At 37.9% G+C, this 17,858-nt stretch overlaps 1 protein-coding gene and 1 long non-coding RNA gene across 3 annotated transcripts in view; one reads left to right on the top strand and one right to left on the bottom strand.

The window, feature by feature from the left end:
• The window catches only part of MED13 (mediator complex subunit 13), a 121,383-nt gene that overhangs the window by 93,729 nt on the left and 9,796 nt on the right, over window positions 1-17,858 (top strand). For both annotated transcript variants that reach the window (XM_039476325.2, XM_074388069.1), the window contains 11 exons: window positions 346-569; window positions 2,599-2,788; window positions 3,750-4,212; window positions 5,912-6,131; window positions 7,086-7,277; window positions 7,771-7,994; window positions 11,532-11,674; window positions 12,197-12,355; window positions 12,469-12,654; window positions 15,082-15,230; window positions 17,635-17,808. In XM_039476325.2, the coding sequence (XP_039332259.2) occupies window positions 346-569; window positions 2,599-2,788; window positions 3,750-4,212; window positions 5,912-6,131; window positions 7,086-7,277; window positions 7,771-7,994; window positions 11,532-11,674; window positions 12,197-12,355; window positions 12,469-12,654; window positions 15,082-15,230; window positions 17,635-17,808 (2,324 nt within the window). The remainder of the gene's footprint in view (window positions 1-345; window positions 570-2,598; window positions 2,789-3,749; window positions 4,213-5,911; window positions 6,132-7,085; window positions 7,278-7,770; window positions 7,995-11,531; window positions 11,675-12,196; window positions 12,356-12,468; window positions 12,655-15,081; window positions 15,231-17,634; window positions 17,809-17,858) is intronic.
• The window catches only part of LOC141581779 (uncharacterized), a 29,111-nt gene continuing 23,901 nt past the window's right edge, over window positions 12,649-17,858 (bottom strand). Inside the window, exons 4-5 of the long non-coding RNA XR_012514511.1 lie at window positions 16,435-16,497; window positions 12,649-13,115 (exon numbers count right to left, since the gene is read on the bottom strand). This is a non-coding gene — a long non-coding RNA (uncharacterized LOC141581779). The remainder of the gene's footprint in view (window positions 13,116-16,434; window positions 16,498-17,858) is intronic.

The following is a 17,858-nucleotide window of genomic DNA, read 5'->3' as shown; positions in this document are numbered from 1 at the left end:
TTAGCCAAGCATAATGGCACACACTTGTAGTCCCAGCTACTCAGGAAGCCGAAGCCGGAGGATTGCTTGAGCCCAGTAGGTTGATGCTGTGGTGAGGCATGATTGTGCCACTGCAGTCTAGCCTGGCAACAGAACAAAACCCTATCTCAAAATAAATGAATAAATAAAAAAGACTTGTTCAGGAAATTCCTAGCTGTTGAAAAGTCTTAATCAACTACCATTAAGTATTTTTGTCTCTAATAAAAAAGTTTCACTAATAATGACTTCATTAACTTTTGACATTTAAATAAAAAGGAGACATGTCTTGTTTTTAAGTGTTTCTTAAAATACATCTTTCTTATTTAGGAACTGATGAATCCCCAGAACCACTGCCAATCCCCACATTTTTGTTGGGTTATGATTATGATTATCTGGTGCTTTCTCCATTTGCTCTTCCTTATTGGGAGAGACTTATGCTGGAACCCTATGGATCTCAAAGAGATATAGCCTATGTTGTACTGTGTCCAGAGAATGAAGCCTTGTTAAATGGAGCCAAAAGCTTTTTTAGAGATCTTACTGCAATATATGAGGTAGGTGTTTAAAAAGAGATGACATTTTAAAACTACCTTATGATTTGTATTGAGATATATATATATATATATATATATATATATATATATATATATATGGCATACTGGTAAATTTAGTTGATTGGGACACAGTGATGATGTCAGATTAGATGTTTATTTCTCATACTAGCCAGTTACATTCTTTGCTGCGTTTGACCCAGTCTGTTAGATATGTATGTTGTGGGTCAGAGTGGCTATACGCCTGTTGGAGGAAGAAACATTGAGGGCATATAGATATGTATCCCATTTAATGTGACCTTTTCTAAGACGAAGGGTAACAATGTTAAATAGCCAGGAAAAAAAATTACATTTATAAAAATTCTAGTCTTTATTCTCTAGAATTTCAGGTAGTGACACTAGACCTCACTTTCCTCATCTGCAAAATAAATTTGGCCAGGTGCAGTGGCTCATGCCTGTAATCCCAACACTTTGGGAGGCTGAGACAGGCAGATCCCCTGAGGTCAGGAGTTTGAGATCAGCCTAACCAACATGAAGAAACCCGGACTCTACTAAAAATACATAATTAGCCAGGCATGGTGGCACATGTCTGTAATCCTAGCTACTTGGGAGGCTGAGGCAGGAGAATCACTTGAACCTGGGAGGCAGAAGGTGCGGTGAGCCAAGGTCATGCCATTGCACTTCAGCCTGGGCAATAAGAGTGAAACTCCGTCTCTAAATAAATAAATAAATACATTTAAAAAAAAATCTATGCTAGATATCTCTAAAGTCTATTTCAGGTCTGAAATTCTTGCCTATTCTTTTAAGTTATAATTCTCACGTTATCTATCACCAGGCATAATTGTAAATTGTAAGTGTTATGGTACATAAAATCTTACTTTATTATTCCCTCTTTCCCACAAAGGCTTGGAAATTTAGTCTTTAAATTTTGATGCATTTTACACTCTGAATATTAGTATATGCTAGTTTAGCTTCCTTGTAAAATTTTCCACATACTTACAAGGTCTCTGTAGTATGTTTTTAATAAATGAACATTTCCTAACGGGTGTTATTTGGAACATTAGTCTGGTAAAATTCTCTCAGAGGCTGGGTGCAGTGGCTCATGCCTGTAATCCCAGCATTTTGGGAGGCCGAGGCCGGTGGATCACCTGAGGTCAGGAGTTCGAGACTAGCCTGACCAATATGGTGAAACCTCATCTGTACTAAAAAAAATACAAAAATTAGCTGGACGTAGTGGTGGGTGCCTGTAATCCCAGCTACTTGGGAGACTGAAGCAGGAGAATCACTTGAACCCAGGAAGTGGAGGTTGCAGTGAGCCAAGATCATGCCATTGCACTCCAGCCTAGGTGGCAGAGCAAGACTTTGCCTAAAATAAAAAAACTCTTTCAGAAAAAAACTTCCATGGGCTTGGGGAAACATTGTATATTATATTACCTTTTAGAGACTCATAATTCATATTAGGTTATTAAAGGTTTTGAAATTCTTACTGTAAAAAAGTCTTCTAAATTTGCTTACTCCAATGTTATAAATTTATCAGACCATTAGGCTTCTTAAAACAAAAATCAGTGACTCACAGAACTAGAGGGAGAGAGTATATAAATATATTTATATACCAGTTTTTATTTTGCTTTGATTTAGGGATATGTGTATTTATAATACATGAATTGGAGTTAATGTATACCTAAAATGACTGCATTTTTATGCTCCTTTATTTCTGCATTCTGCAAGCTTTTATTATTCAAACCAAATGGTTCTAGTGTTATCTAGGTGTTTCTTCATTAGAGATATTTTAATTTTGAAAAAAATTTAATGAATTTCTAATGTAAAAATGAAAAAGACCTATAGCACTATTTCACCTTTGATATGTTTATTTTTTTGCCCTACTTCTAGAAACACCCTTGATATTTTTGTCACAGCTGTGAATTGCAAATGGTTAAGCTTATTTTAAATAGTTTCATGCTTGGTTTTATAATATGTACCTAAAATACTATAATAAATTTACTAATTCTGCTTTCTGTATGTATATTTGTAGTCCTGTCGATTAGGTCAACATAGACCTGTTTCTCGACTGCTAACAGATGGGATCATGAGAGTTGGATCTACTGCATCAAAGAAACTATCAGAAAAGTTGGTAGCAGAATGGTTTTCTCAGGCAGCTGATGGTAACAATGAAGCATTTTCTAAACTCAAGCTTTATGCACAAGTCTGCAGATATGATCTAGGTATTGAGTTTGTATTTACTGTATAAGGCTAGTATTGGCAAAGTGTGGCCTGGTCCACCAGCTGTTTTTGTAGATAAAATTTTATTGGAACACAACCATCCTCATTTATTTATGTGTTTTCTCTGGCTGCTTTTGTGCTACAACACTGGAACTGAGTAGCTGTGATAGAGTCTATGTGGCTGTAAAGACAAAAATACTATTATAGGACCCTTTACAGAAAAAGTTTGCTGATCCCTAATGAGGGATCCCATCAGGTACGAAGAAATTGTGGGTTATAAACAAATATTCTGTTGCTTCTGTAGGGTCTGATGGTTTATTAACATTAAGATTGTTGATTTGTTACAGCTTAAAGATAAAATAATGTATAGTTAATCTCCACAAAACCAAGAAATAGTTCTTTGTTGTGCTAAGAAAATGACAGCTATTTAAGACTTGCTGATTATCCTTTTTTTTCTTTCATTCTACCCATGCGCAACTGTATTGCTTATAAATACTCCTGAAATAAATATCAGCGGACTTTCTTTAGACTTAATCCAAGGAGATACAGAACCAAACTGTTGAATCTCATTAGACATTCCTGTAATTTGAACCCCATAACAACATTATACCATTTTATATTTTTATTAGCTCCCAATGTAGTCAATATTTATTTGATTTGTGATTTAGAAACCCTTTGAATAGTTTGATGAATATTGCTGGATACCTTTTCATACATTTAATTATACTTAGAATTTTGTTAAACTTTCATTTCTTTAATTTTGAGTGAAAATTCCATTTTAAATATATTTCTTCAGTTTCTAAGGGAAAATAGAAAGTAAGTCTAGATTACACCATTAGCAAGCAATTCAGGGGCTATAATTACCAAGAAAATATCAACTGGATTATTTTATTTACACAGTACAATAAAAAAAAAAGTCGGTGAAATAAAGAATTAAATTTCCTACCTGGTTTTATCCTTTAGGTCCTTATCTTGCTTCCCTGCCATTGGACAGCTCTCTACTTTCCCAGCCAAATTTAGTTGCCTCTACAAGTCAGTCTTTGATTACTCCATCTCAGATGGCAAATACTGGAAATGCTAATACTCCATCTGCCACCTTAGCATCTGCAGCAAGCACCACTATGACGATGACTTCAGGTGTTGCCATATCTACTTCAGTTGCCACAGCTAATTCAACTTTGACCACAGCTTCAACTTCATCTTCATCATCCTCCAACTTGAATAGTGGAGTATCATCAAATAAACTACCTTCATTTCCACCCTTTGGCAGTATGAACAGTAATGCTGCAGGATCTATGCCTACACAAGCAAATACAGTTCAGAGTGGTCAGCTAGGTGGGCAACAGCCATCAGCTCTACAGACAGCTGGGATTTCTGGAGAGTCATCTTCACTTCCCATTCAGCCACATCCTGATGTGTCTGAGAGGTACCTTTAAAAATACTGATTCTTGCAGAAATATAAAAAAAAAACTATGATGCTTCTTTTTTTCTTTTTTGACACTAGAGTCTCATTCTTTCACCCAGGCTGGAGTACAGTGGTGGAATCTCCACTCACTGCAACCTCTGACTCCCAGGTTCGAGCAATTGTCCTGCCTCAGCCTCCCAAGTAGCTGGAATTACGGGCATGCACCACCACGCCTGGCTAATTTTTGTATTTTTAGTAGAGACAGGGTTTTACCATGTTGCCCAGACTGATCTGGAACCCCTGGACTCAGCGATCTACCTTCCTCAGCCTCCCAAAGTGCTGGGATTGCAGGCATGAGTCACGACACCTGGCCTAGTGTTGAATATTTTATGTATAAAATTGTAATGTAGATTCTTCATAAAGTCTTTATCATGGAATTCTAGAATCAGAGAGTGGGAATTAAGAACTTGAAAACCATACAGTCCAATACCATATGACATTCGAGTCTTCTGTGGCATAACTGTCAAGTAGATTTGCCTGTGCAATTCACTCCAGTGATTGAGAAGTCACTATTGAGCCAGTCTGTTCAATAGTGAGTCCTATTAAAGTTTGAATCTCAGCTCTGCTCTGCCACTTACCTGCTTTGTGACTTAGAGGAAGCTCTAGTTTTCTGAGCTTGCTTCCTTATCTGTAAACAGAGTAATATGATACAGTATGTATTAAATACTTTACACAGTGATTCCAATTTATTTATGGTGACAAGAATGATTATGACAGCTCTCCTTTTATGACAAAGGTTTTTTTGTGAGCGTTCCTTTTGATTTGTAGACTAGGTTGGCCAGAACTTAATTATATCTGTCAGTTACCCAGGATGCAGTTGTGCCCAAAAGTACACTCATATATGGGTAAAAACAAACCATTACCCAGATTGATTTACCCATCTTGAACATCTGAATAGATCTGAAGTTTAAAAAAAATTAAATCACCCATCAGAGAATGAAATTTGTTCATTGAAGCTATGAAGTATGAAATAAATATATATGAACTAAAAATGGGACTAGGTAAAGTGGCTCATGTCAGTAATCCTAGCACTTTGAGAGGCCAAGGCAGGAGGATTGCATGAGACCAAGAGTTCAAGACCAACCTGGTCAACATAGTGAGACCCCCATCTCAAAAGATAAGAATAAAAAATACATATAGTCTAAAAATGTCCTAGAACATTGAGTAAGTCTAGAAATGTATTTTATTTCTGGTCTAGTTCTACCTGTACCCAACTTTATAAATTTGGGCAGCTATTTGAGATAGTCTCAGACAAAGAGACCTATCTTTGTCTCAGTTTATCCCTTAAACTCTAAGCATCTAAGTCTTTGGCATCTAATATTCTATGGTTTAAAATAAATAAATAAATATATACATATATTATGTATGTGTGTGTGTGTGTGTGTGTTTGTGTGTGTGTGTGTGTGTGTGTGTGTATATATATATTTTTTTTTTGTAAATGTAAGGCAAGACCTCTTAAGGCAAGTGTCTTTATACACTGTGAAATTGTATGTACTTTATTTATGGTTCACTTTGGCAAGGAAGAAATGTCCTTAATTTTCAGAGAGGATTTCTCATACCTTTCACCAAAAAAGAGGAGGAGGATATTAAGAACCTGCTTAGATGCTATCCCAAGCACATACAGTACAACTTTTTATCTAATTTCTACCTTAAATTTTAGCACGATGGATCGGGATAAAGTGGGAATCCCCACAGATGGTGATTCACATGCAATTACTTATCCACCTGCAATCGTTGTTTATATAATTGATCCTTTTACATATGAAAATAAAGATGAGAGCACTAACTCTTCTAATGTGTGGACGTTGGGGCTACTTCGATGCTTTCTAGAAATGGTCCAGACTCTTCCTCCTCATATCAAGAGTACTGTTTCTGTACAGGTAAGAGTGATAAATGTTGTGAGTTAAAATCATGTAAAACAGTTTGATGTTGTCAGAAGTTTCAGATACTGCTTTTCTGTATTCAAATTGATTATCTAAAAGCTAAGTTATATTGATTTTACTTCAAGTAATATCACAATAGAAATCTTAAAGAATTTATAAAAGATAAACTTCATAGTCATACCACAGCAATATTACAAAATAAAAAGATTGCATTAAGTACATTAAATATTTCTTCTGTTATTTTATAAGCCAATTTTAAAATTCGTAATCCTAAATAGAAAAATGTAGCATGAACCTAAACAAGACAGGTTACAAGAAAAAGAGAAAACAATTAGCCATATTGTTAGAAGAAATTTGGAATTTATTTTATAGACTTCACCAGGACTAATCAGTGGCAGTATTAATTAACATAAGCATTGTACAGAACATTTTATAGGTTGTTTTTTGTTTTGTTTTGTTTTGTTTTGCCAGACTGGAAGGCAGTGGCTCACTCTTGGCTCACTGCAATCTCTACCTCCTGGGTTCAAGCAGTTCTTCTGCCTCAGCCTCCCAAGCAGCTGGGACTTGAGGTGCATGCCACCACACCCAGCTAATTTTTGCATTTTTAGTAGAGACGGAGTTTCACCATGTTGGCAAGGATGGTCTCAATCTCTTGACCTTGTGATCTGCTCCCATCAACCTCCCAAACCTCTAGGATTAGAGGCATGAGCCACTGCACCTGGCAAGAAAATTTTAAAGGTTTTAAATGGTACTTTAGTTCAGGACCCATTAGTAAAATTGGCTGCTTATTAAAAGCCTACGTAATAGATAAGAAAACAATCCTTAAATTTTCATTTAAATTATGTTTTGTTTAAATTTTTCTAGTAAAAAGTGTTTAGAGTTTTAGACCCACAGTTCCTTTTATTCTCTTTTGGACGTTTAACATTTGTAATATTTGCCTATACTTCTTAGATTATTCCTTGTCAGTACCTGTTGCAACCTGTGAAGCATGAAGATAGACAAATCTATACCCAGCATTTAAAATCCCTGGCTTTCTCGGCCTTTACCCAGTGTCGGAGGCCACTTCCAACATCAACCAATGTGAAAACTTTGACTGGCTTTGGTCCAGGTTTAGCCATGGAAACTGCCCTTAGAAGTCCTGATGTAAGTATGTTTTTCATGATCAAAGTTATTGAATGACTATACATACTTCCCCCAACCCCAGCCCCAAGATGGAGCTTTGCTCTGTTGCCCAGGCTGGAGTGCATTGGGGTGATCTCGGCTCACCACAACCTTGGCCTCCTGGGTTCAAGTGATTTTCCTGCCTCAGCCTCCTGGGTAGCTGGGATTATAGGCATGTACCACCATGCCCAGCTAATTTTTTTTGTGTGTGGTGTTTCGCCATGTCAGCCAGGCTGGTCTCAAACTCCTGACCTCAGGTGATCACCCACCTCTGCTTCCCAAATTGCTGGGATTACAGGCATGAGCCACTGCACTTACCCAACATTTTTATGATATTATGCAAAACTATGTGCAATTTTTTTTGTTTAGCTCTAATTTTCCAATTATCTTATTGGGTAGATAATAATTACATTTTCAATGCAATATTTCCCTAAGATTGTACAGTATCATAATACCTTAATTTTTTATTTTATAGAGACCAGAGTGTATTCGACTTTATGCACCTCCTTTTATTCTGGCTCCAGTGAAGGACAAACAAACAGAGCTAGGAGAAACATTTGGAGAAGCTGGACAGAAATATAATGTTCTTTTTGTGGGCTACTGTTTATCACATGATCAAAGGTGGATTCTTGCATCTTGCACAGATCTATATGGAGAACTTTTAGAAACTTGTATCATTAACATCGATGTTCCAAATAGGTATTTGTATTTCCCTAAATGTATCATATTATTCCATTTTTTAAAATTCATGTATACATATATATACACACACATACACACAAACATTTTGTTTCATTTTTAATGAATAGAAACCAGTTTGAAGTTTTTATATATATTAAAATATTAAGATGGGGTATTGTGGGTGCTTTTTACTTTTTTCTGTAGTGAATGTTTATGTTTTATAACTAAGATAATTAAAAATAATTGTGATTAATCTATTATACAAGCAAAAAAATTAAGGTCCCTAATTTCTGAATTATAAAGCTTAAGACAATTGTTTTAGCTGAACATTTTTAAAAGACGTAGTTAGACAACTCTTCTGCAATTAACAAATGGTCTAGTAGGCCAGGTGCAGTGTGGTTCACGCCTATAATCCCAGCACTTGGGCGGCCGAGGCGAGTGGATCACCTGAGGTCAGTAGTTCGAGACCAGCCTGACCAACATGGAGAAACCCTGTCCCTACTAAAAATACAAAAAATTAGCCAGTTGTGGTGGTGCATGTGCATAATCCCAGCTATTCGGGAGGCAGAGGTAGGAGAATCTCTTGAACCAGGAGGTTGGGGGTTGCCATGAGCCAAGATTGTACCATTGCACTGCAGCCTGGGCAACAAGAGCAAAACTCTGTCTCAAAAAATAAAAATAAATAATAAATAAGTCTAGTAAAATATCTATAGAACATTTAAACTTTTCTCATGTACCATCTAAGATACAGCCCCTAATTAACTGAATAAGTTAAATTCCTTTCCTAAAATTGGCTATTTAAAATTTCATCATTTAAATGTTAGGATGTAGCCGGGTGTGGTGGTGGGTGTCTGTAATCCCAGCTACTTGGGAGGCTAAGGCAGGAGAATCACTTGAATCTGGGAGGCAGAGGTTACCAGTGAGCCAAGATCATGCCATTGCATTCCATCCTGAGCGACAAGAACGAGACTCTGTCTCAGAAAAAAAAAAATAGTTTGGATGTCTTCAGAATGTGATGGCTGTTTTAGAATTCTCCTTGGCAATAAATATCACATCCAGTTATTTAAGAAGGATATAATTAATAGGTCCCAACAGGTGAGCCTCATAATGAATTATCACTTAATAATCATTTCAAGGCTTTAATAAAGCCTTGAAACATGTTTTTAAGGCTAGTGAATGCTCTCCAGGAGAACCTGAAAAGCAAATCTGTGAAATGATTTTTAGTTTTAAGATTTGGGTTCTGGCCAGGCATGGTGGCTTATGCTTGTAATCCCAGCACTTTGGGAGGCTGAAACAAGGCGGATCACTTGATTCCAGGAGTTTGAGACCAGCCTGGACAACATGGCAAAACCCGGTCTCTACAAAAATACAAAAATTTGCCTGGGCATGTAGTCCGAGCAACTCAGGAGACTGAGGCAGGAGGATCACTTGAGCCTAGGAAGTCGAGGCTGCAGTGAGGTAAGGTTGCACCACTGCACTTCAACCTGGATGACAGAGTGAGATCCTGTCTCAAAAAAAAAAAAAGAATTTGGGTTCTTTCTTTGATTTTCTTCTTTATTATATAAAGGCCTGTTCTTTTTTAGGTGAGAAATTGAATATATGCAGAAATATCTAATGATTATTAGGTCTGAATTATGCTGGGGAAAAAGAATGTAGAAACATTATATTATTGGTTATAAAGATTAACAAGTCTATTAATCTTTATATTATAAACCGTAGAACAGTGCTTCCTATTTCCTGGATAAAATTTTGATTTTTTTTTTTTTAATGGAATATTTATACTAATTAAGTGAGCTTGGGAAAGAATATGCTAATCCGCGAAGTATTAGAAAGTAGAGGAAAAAAATACCACCCTTTTCATTATCAAAATAGTGTTAGCATTTTACTATCTTGATAAGGTAGAAGTGAGAGAATAGTTAATAGAGGCAATGATGGGACTGGGAGAGGTGGCTGACACCTGTAATCCCAGCACTTTGGGAGGCTGAGGCGGGCGGATCACCTGAGGTCAGGAGTTCGGGACCAGCCTGACTGACATGGTGAAATCCCATCTCTACTGAAAATACAAAAAAAATTAGCGAGGCATGGTGGGACATGCCCATAATCCCGCTACTTGAGAGGCTGAGGCAGGAGAATCACTTGAACCTGGGAGATGAAGGTTACAGTGAGCCGAGATCATGCCATTGCACTCCAGCCTTGGTGTCAAGAGCAAAAATCCGTCTCAAAAAAAAAAAAAGGGATTTGGGGAGACAGTGATGGAGTCAAACCTGGGCTGAAATCCCAAACCCGCTACTACTGATCTTGGAAAAACTACCTTAGCCAGCTGAGTTACAGCTTATCTGTAAAATTTGGAGGATAATTTTATTTGTCTCATAGAGTTGTTAGGATGAAATGAGGTATTACATGTAAACTGGGCACAATGGATGCTGCATAGTGAGTACTCAATAAGTGATAACCACTGTTGGCAGGTCGCGGCAGTTCCCGCCTGTAAAATCCCAGCACTTTGAGAGGCCGAGGTGGGTGGATCACAAGGTCAGGAGTTTGAGACCAGCCTGGCCAACATAGTGAAACACTATCTCTACTAAAAATATGAAAATTTTGAAAATTAGCTGGGTATGGTGGCATGCGCCTGTAGTTCCAGCTACTCAGAAGGCTGAGGCAGGAGAATTGCTTGAACTTGGGAGGTGGAGGTTGCAGTGAGTCAAGACTACGCCATTGCACTCCAGCCTGGGTGACAGAGTGAGACTCCATCTCAAATAAATAAATAAATAAATAAATAAATAAAAAGTGATAGCCACTGTTGCTCAGCCATAGAACGTTTATGTTGCATATTTACCTAGTGAAGGACATGTATGCAGAAAACATACAACAATGCTGTTTGGACTCAGAAGGGTGGTGGTTTGGCTGTTCTTCAACTTACAGCATAGAGCAGGCATTGCTTGCTACAGACCATTGACCAAATCTGGCCATTCCCACTTGAAGTACTGGCTCTTTAAAAAAAAGTTTGCAGGGATGGGCACAGTGGCTTATGCCTGTTGCAACACTTTGGGATACTGAGGCGATCTGCCATCATCTGAGGTCAGGAGTTGAGATTATCCTGACCAACATGGTGAAACTCCCTCTCTGCTAAAAATGCAAAAATTAGCCAGGCGTGATCGCGGGTGGCTGTAATCCCAGCTACTCGGGAGGCTGTGGCAGAATTACTTGAGCCCAGGAGTCGGAGGTCGCAGTGAGCCAAAATCGTGCCACTGCACTCCAGCCTGGGTGACAGAGTGAGAGATTCCATCTCCAAAAAAAATCGCTGGTGTAGAGCAGTATTTCTGACTAATTGAGTTGTTTTATAGACAAACTTTTTGAACAGTTTTATGTATTGTAGTGTGAATTACAAAAACAAACTTACATGCCAAATCTATGATTTTATGAATATTCTCGCTTAAGACTTGTATAAAAGTGTGAAGCACTAAAATTAAGGGACCTGTTCTTCACAAATTTGAGCTGTCTTAAAATGTCATATAAATTTTAGAAATATTTATAACTCTCTCTTTATTCATACAATAGGGCTCGTCGGAAAAAAGGTTCTGCTAGAAAATTTGGTCTACAGAAACTTTGGGAGTGGTGCTTGGGACTTGTACAAATGAGTTCACTACCATGGAGAGTTGTAATTGGTCGTCTAGGAAGGATTGGTCATGGAGAATTGAAAGGTAAAATTGTGCTTTTATTAGTGTTTAAATTTCTGTTTTATGTTAATTCATGCACTGTTCAGACTACATCTAGATATATCTGTTGAATAAAATGCAAAGGTTATCAAGTAAGGAACCACATATGTGTAGGCCACAAATGGCTTAATTCAAATTTTAAAAAGACATTTTACTATTATTTAACTTTAATACCAGTCTTGCTGCTGTTCTTGTTCTCTTCTGTTTTTTCCATTTTCTGATTGTTATTTAACTCGCCCTCTGTTGAGCAGCTATCAATTGAACGTGGTGTATCCTAAAATTAGGGGGATAAAGGATGTTGAGTAGCATCAAGCAGTAAGAATTGCAACTTGATGATGACTCCTGTTTGAGGAATACACTAATTTAAAATTCATTAACTTTTTATGTTTTAACTTTAACTTGGTTCTACGAGGATAATAATGCTGTTACCTTTCAAAGACTAAACTCATTTAAAAAATAATAATACTGTTACTTTGATTTTTGTTTTTTTACTGTTGATACCCACAGATTGGAGCTGTTTGCTGAGTCGTCGAAATTTGCAGTCTCTAAGTAAAAGGCTCAAAGACATGTGTAGAATGTGTGGTATATCTGCTGCAGACTCCCCTAGCATTCTCAGTGCTTGCTTGGTCGCAATGGAGCCCCAAGGCTCTTTTGTTATTATGCCAGGTTAGCTATCTTTAGTTTATATCAGATTTAATTCTTCATGCAGTTAAGTTTTTAAGTATTACATAAAATTTATTCCTCATTTATTAAAAGAAAAAAATATCTTTCATTTTCAGATTCTGTGTCAACTGGTTCTGTATTTGGAAGAAGCACTACTCTAAACATGCAGACATCTCAGCTAAATACCCCACAGGATACATCATGTACTCATATACTTGTGTTTCCTACTTCTGCTTCTGTGCAAGTAGCTTCAGCTACTTATACCACTGAAAATTTGGATTTAGCTTTCAATCCCAATAATGGTAGGTAATTTGTTCCATTTTGGTAGTCTGAAGAATACCCCCCAAATTAAATTCATGTCCAATACCTGAGACCTGTGAATGATACCTTGCTTTACCAAAAAATGACTTTGCAGATGTGATAAGTTAAGGATCTTGAGATGGAGAGGTTATCCTGGATTATGCAGGTGGGCCCTTAATGCAATAACATGTACTCTTATAAGAAGGAGGCAGAAGGAGATTTGACTACATAGAAGAGGGGAAAGCCATGTGATGGAAACAGAGGGAGACAGAGTCAAAGGGAGAAGATGCTATGCTGCTGACTTTGAAGATGGAGAAAGAGCCCATGAGCCAAAGACTATAGTTCCAGACTCTGGAAAAGACAAGGAAACAGATTATCCCCTCAAGCCTCCAGAGGAGTTCAACCTTGCCGACATCTTGATTTCAGTCCAGTGAAGCTGATTTCAGGCTTCTGGCCTCCAGAACTGTAAGAGAATAAATGTGTGTTGTTTTTAAGCCAACAGTTTGTGGTAACTTATTAAAGCAGCAACAGGAAACTAATACAACCATTCTTTCACCTTGTGGGTATCAGAACTGGTGCTATGAATTATCCCATAAATCTTTATTTAAAAAAATTTGTTTTGAGACAGAGTTTCACTCACTCTGTCTCCCAGGCTGGAGTGCAGCGATACGATCTCAGCTCACTGCAACCTCCGCCTCTTGGGTTCAAGCGATGCTCGTGCCTCAGCTTCTTGAGTAGCTTTGATTATAGGCACATGCCACAATGTCTGGCTAATTTTTGTATTTTTGGTAGAGATGTGGGTTCACCATGTTGGCCAGGCTGGTCTCAAACTCCTGACCTCAAATGATCTACCCACTTCGGCCTCCCCAAGTGCTGGGACTATAGGCATGAGCTACCATTCCCAGACATCATTACTTATTTTAAAAGGCAATAGATGGCTGGGTGCAGTGGCTCACGCCTGTAATCCCAGCACTTTGAGAGGCTGAGGCAGGCGGATCAATGGAGGTCGGGAGTTCGAGACCAGCCTGGCCAACATGGAGAAACCCCATCTCTACTAAAAATACAAAATTAGCCAGGCGTGGTGGTGCATGCCTGTAATCTCAGCTACTTGGGAGGCTGAGGCAGGAGTATCACTTGAACCCAGGAGGCGGAGGTTTTGTTGAGCCGAGATCACACCTTTGCACCCCAGCCTGGGCAATGATAAACTGCCAAAGTAGAGATGTAGCTTTTCCAGTTGAATTTATAGGTTGCATTTTAGTAGAAGAGAAAATAAATAATATTTTATTGTTAATGTGAGCTACCTTTAAAAATCTCACATCTCTATAAAGTCACAAGTATGGCTACTATGCTGTCTTTAGTGTGTTATATAATAACTCGAATATTTTACTTAAGAAAGAACATGGTATTATTCATAAATAGAGTAATCCTCCTTATCTTTGGTTTAGTTTTACATGGTTTCAATTACCCATGATATAGTACAATAAGACACTTTGAAAGAGACCACATTCACATACCTTTTATTATATTACCTTGCTGTAATTGTTCTATTATTGTTATTAATCGCTTACTGTACTTGATTTATAAATGAAATTTCGTCATAGGTGTGTACTTAAAGGAAAAACCAGTATATAGGATTTGGTACTATCTTTGGTTTCAGGAATCTACGGGGGCATGGGGGTGGGTCTTGGGACACATCCTCCATGGATAGGGGGAATACTCTAGTCCCACTTTAAACACATTTTCATTTCCTACGTACCATATTTGCTTTGTATTAGTTTCCTATTGCTGCTCTAACAAAGTACTACACATTTAGTGGCTTAAAACAACACCCATTTATTTTATCTTACAGTTCTGGAAGTCAGAAGTCCAAAATCAGTCTCACTGGGCCAAAGTCAGAATGTCAGCAGGATTGATTCCTTTCTGGAGGCTCTAAGGGAAAATGTTTCCTTGCCTTTGCCAGCTTCTACAGGCCACCTGCATTCCTTGGCTCATGGTCCCTTCTTCCATCTTGGATGCCAGCAGTATGGTGTCATCACATCTCCTTCACTGACTCTAACCCTACTGCCTCCCTCTTATTAGGACCCCTGTGATTACATTGGACCCACCCGGATAATCCAGAATAATCTCCCCATCTCAAGATCCTTAGCTTGATCACATCTGCAAAGTCCTTTATGGTAACATATTCTTAGATTCCTGGGATTAGGATGTGGACATCTTTGGGGGGCCATTATTCAGACTACCACATGCTTGTTTATGCATAATTATTTATATGGCTTTTAGCACAATACTTGGCACATGGTAGACACTCAGTAAATGTTGGTTAAATTAACCCATTTTGGTTAAAATTTCATTTATTTTGACCCTTTCCTGTGAATGATCATAGGATATGGAAAATGGAATTTTAAATTTCTTTTCTTTCTCCTGTTTAGATGGAGCAGATGGAATGGGTATCTTTGATTTGTTAGACACAGGAGATGATCTTGACCCTGATATCATTAATATCCTTCCTGCTTCTCCGACTGGTTCTCCTGTACATTCTCCAGGATCTCATTACCCCCATGGAGGTGATGTGGGCAAGGTAACTGTGTTATAAAATTTTAGTTTTTTGGGGGCCGGGCACAGTGGCTCACACCTGTAATCCCAGCACTTTGCAGGGCCAAGGCAAGCAGATCATGAGGTCAGGAGTTCAAGACAATCCTGGCCAATATGGTGAAACCCGTCTCTACTAAAAAGATAAATTAGCTGGGTATGGTGGCACACACCTTGTATAGTCCCAGCCACTCGGGAGGCTGAGGCAGGAGAATCACTTGAACCCAGGAGGCAGAGGATGCAGTGAGCCAGGATCGCACCACTACACTCCAGCCTGGGCAACAGAGTGAGAGTCTGTCTCAAAAAAAAAAAAAAAAAAAAAAAAACATTTAGTTTTTCTAAATGCCATTCCTTAACTTAGTAATGGATTAATATATGAAATGCAATACTATTTTTCCTTGGAAATTATCAAGAGGTGAGGTTAACTAACAGTACATTCATGCATTTCTGTGTCATCAGTACTTTGAATTGCACATTTTTTTTTTTTTTTTTTTTTTTTTTGAGACGGAGTTTCGCTCTTGTTACCCAGGCTGGAGTGCAATGGCGCGATCTCGGCTCACCGCAACCTCCGCCTCCTGGGTTCAGGCAATTCTCCTGCCTCAGCCTCCTGAGTAGCTGGGATTACAGGCACGCGCCACCATGCCCAGCTACTTTTTTTTGTATTTTTAGTAGAGACGGGGTTTCACCATATTGACCAGGATGGTCTCGATCTCTTGACCTCGTGATCCACCCGCCTTGGCCTCCCAAAGTGCTGGGATTACAGGCTTGAGCCACCGCGCCCGGCCCTGAATTGCACATTTTTAAGGTAGTCTAAGGCTCTGTTTTCCCTGAATCCGTATTTTCTAGATCATTTGGCATTAATCCTTTTTGTAGTTTTGTGGCTGTTCACCATAGCTTTTTACTCAGATACGGGATCACAGTATCTTTAAGACTCACTATATGTAACTCTAAGAGCGGCCATTCATGTCAGGGTTGTGACAAGGAATATAATAAAAACATTAATTTTCTCATAACACCAGATAAAACATTGACCATCCTCCACTCCCTCTTTTTATCTTTAGCAGTTATGAAAGCAGGCTGTTTTGTCTATTTGAAGTAAAAACTAATTGGGCTTCAGTGAATAACACATCTCTATTTGAAATTATATATACTGGTTATTTGATTATTGTAGCATGCATAGGTTTAAAATTTACCCTTGTAAAGTAGGGGAGGATCTTTGTCCAATCTTATTTTGCATCCCTTCCTCCTTTTTGTAACTGCAAAGAAATTAGATTATTGAAAGACATACATATATTTATTTCAATAGCTCAGTAGTATCAGTAATCCCACCACCTTGATAAAATCACTTTTACTTTTTTTTTTTTTGAGACAGTCTCACACTGTCACCCAGGCTGGAGTGCAATGGCGCAATCTTGGCTCATTGCAACCTCTGCCTCCCAGGTTCATGCGATTCTCTTGCCACAGCCTCCTGAGTAGCTGGGATTACAGGTGCACACCACCAGACCTGGCTAATTTTTTTTTTATTTTTAGTTGAGACAGGGTTTCACCATGTTGGCCAGACTGGTCTCGAACTCCTGATGTTGTGATCTGCCCACCTTAGCCTCCCAAAGTGCTGAGATTACAGGTGTGAGCCACTGCGCCTGGCTCCATTTTTACTTTTAAGCAAATTATCTTCCTTCCACATTTATATTGCAGTTCTCAATAAGTATAATCAGCTTTTTAATATTGCATTTTTGCTATGCCATAATTTATGTCCTTTCCAAAATATTGGACATTTAAGTGTTTTTTTCCTGTTATAATGATGTAATGAACATTTTCCTGCATGTTATTTTTCTTTTATCTATTTCCTTAAATACCAGGAAATACACTGACTAATCCAAAGGATATGAATGTGATTTAGTAGTTGTCCCTTCATGTGACCATAATGCTTTTCACAATACTGTTAACTGCATTTTATAGATAGTGCTAGATTAACAAAGCTAAATTGAATCCACCTTTTGGATTGGGGTGTGGTTTTCAGGACTTAGAGGAATATTAGCAAATAAGTTAGAAGTGTCATTAAACGTTTTCTATTTTTTACTCACCTATGAAGGTTTACACACTTTCACATGAGCTTGGCTTAATAATACAGTCTTGTTAAACATTTGGTATATTCATTTTATGCAATTCTTAAAATGTGTTACATTAATGTTCTAATTTTAATACTCCTAAGTGTATAGAAACTGATTTTTTTCCTACCCTTCAGTATTTTGTTAAACTGATATCATAAGATAATGAGACTGATTGCCATAAGCCATATCTTGTTTCAGCTATATATATATCTAGATATAGAGGTATAAATATATATCTATATTCAGAATGAACTAATAAACTTTTAATTTTGTCTTTTTAAGGGTCAGGGTACTGATCGGCTACTTTCAACAGAAGCTCATGAAGAAGTACCTAATATTCTTCAGCAACCACTGGCCCTTGGTTACTTTGTATCAACTGCCAAAGCAGGTCCATTACCTAACTGGTTCTGGTCAGCATGTCCTCAAGCACAATATCAGTGTCCCCTTTTTCTTAAGGTATTGCCATTTCTGTCCCAGTTCTTAAATAATTCTAATTGACAGCTTAA

Source organism: Saimiri boliviensis, chromosome 17, assembly GCF_048565385.1.
Source record: "Saimiri boliviensis isolate mSaiBol1 chromosome 17, mSaiBol1.pri, whole genome shotgun sequence".
NCBI lineage: Eukaryota > Metazoa > Chordata > Mammalia > Primates > Cebidae > Saimiri > Saimiri boliviensis.
Note: the sequence above shows the minus strand (reverse complement) of the source record. Positions and strands in the feature narration are given on the sequence as shown.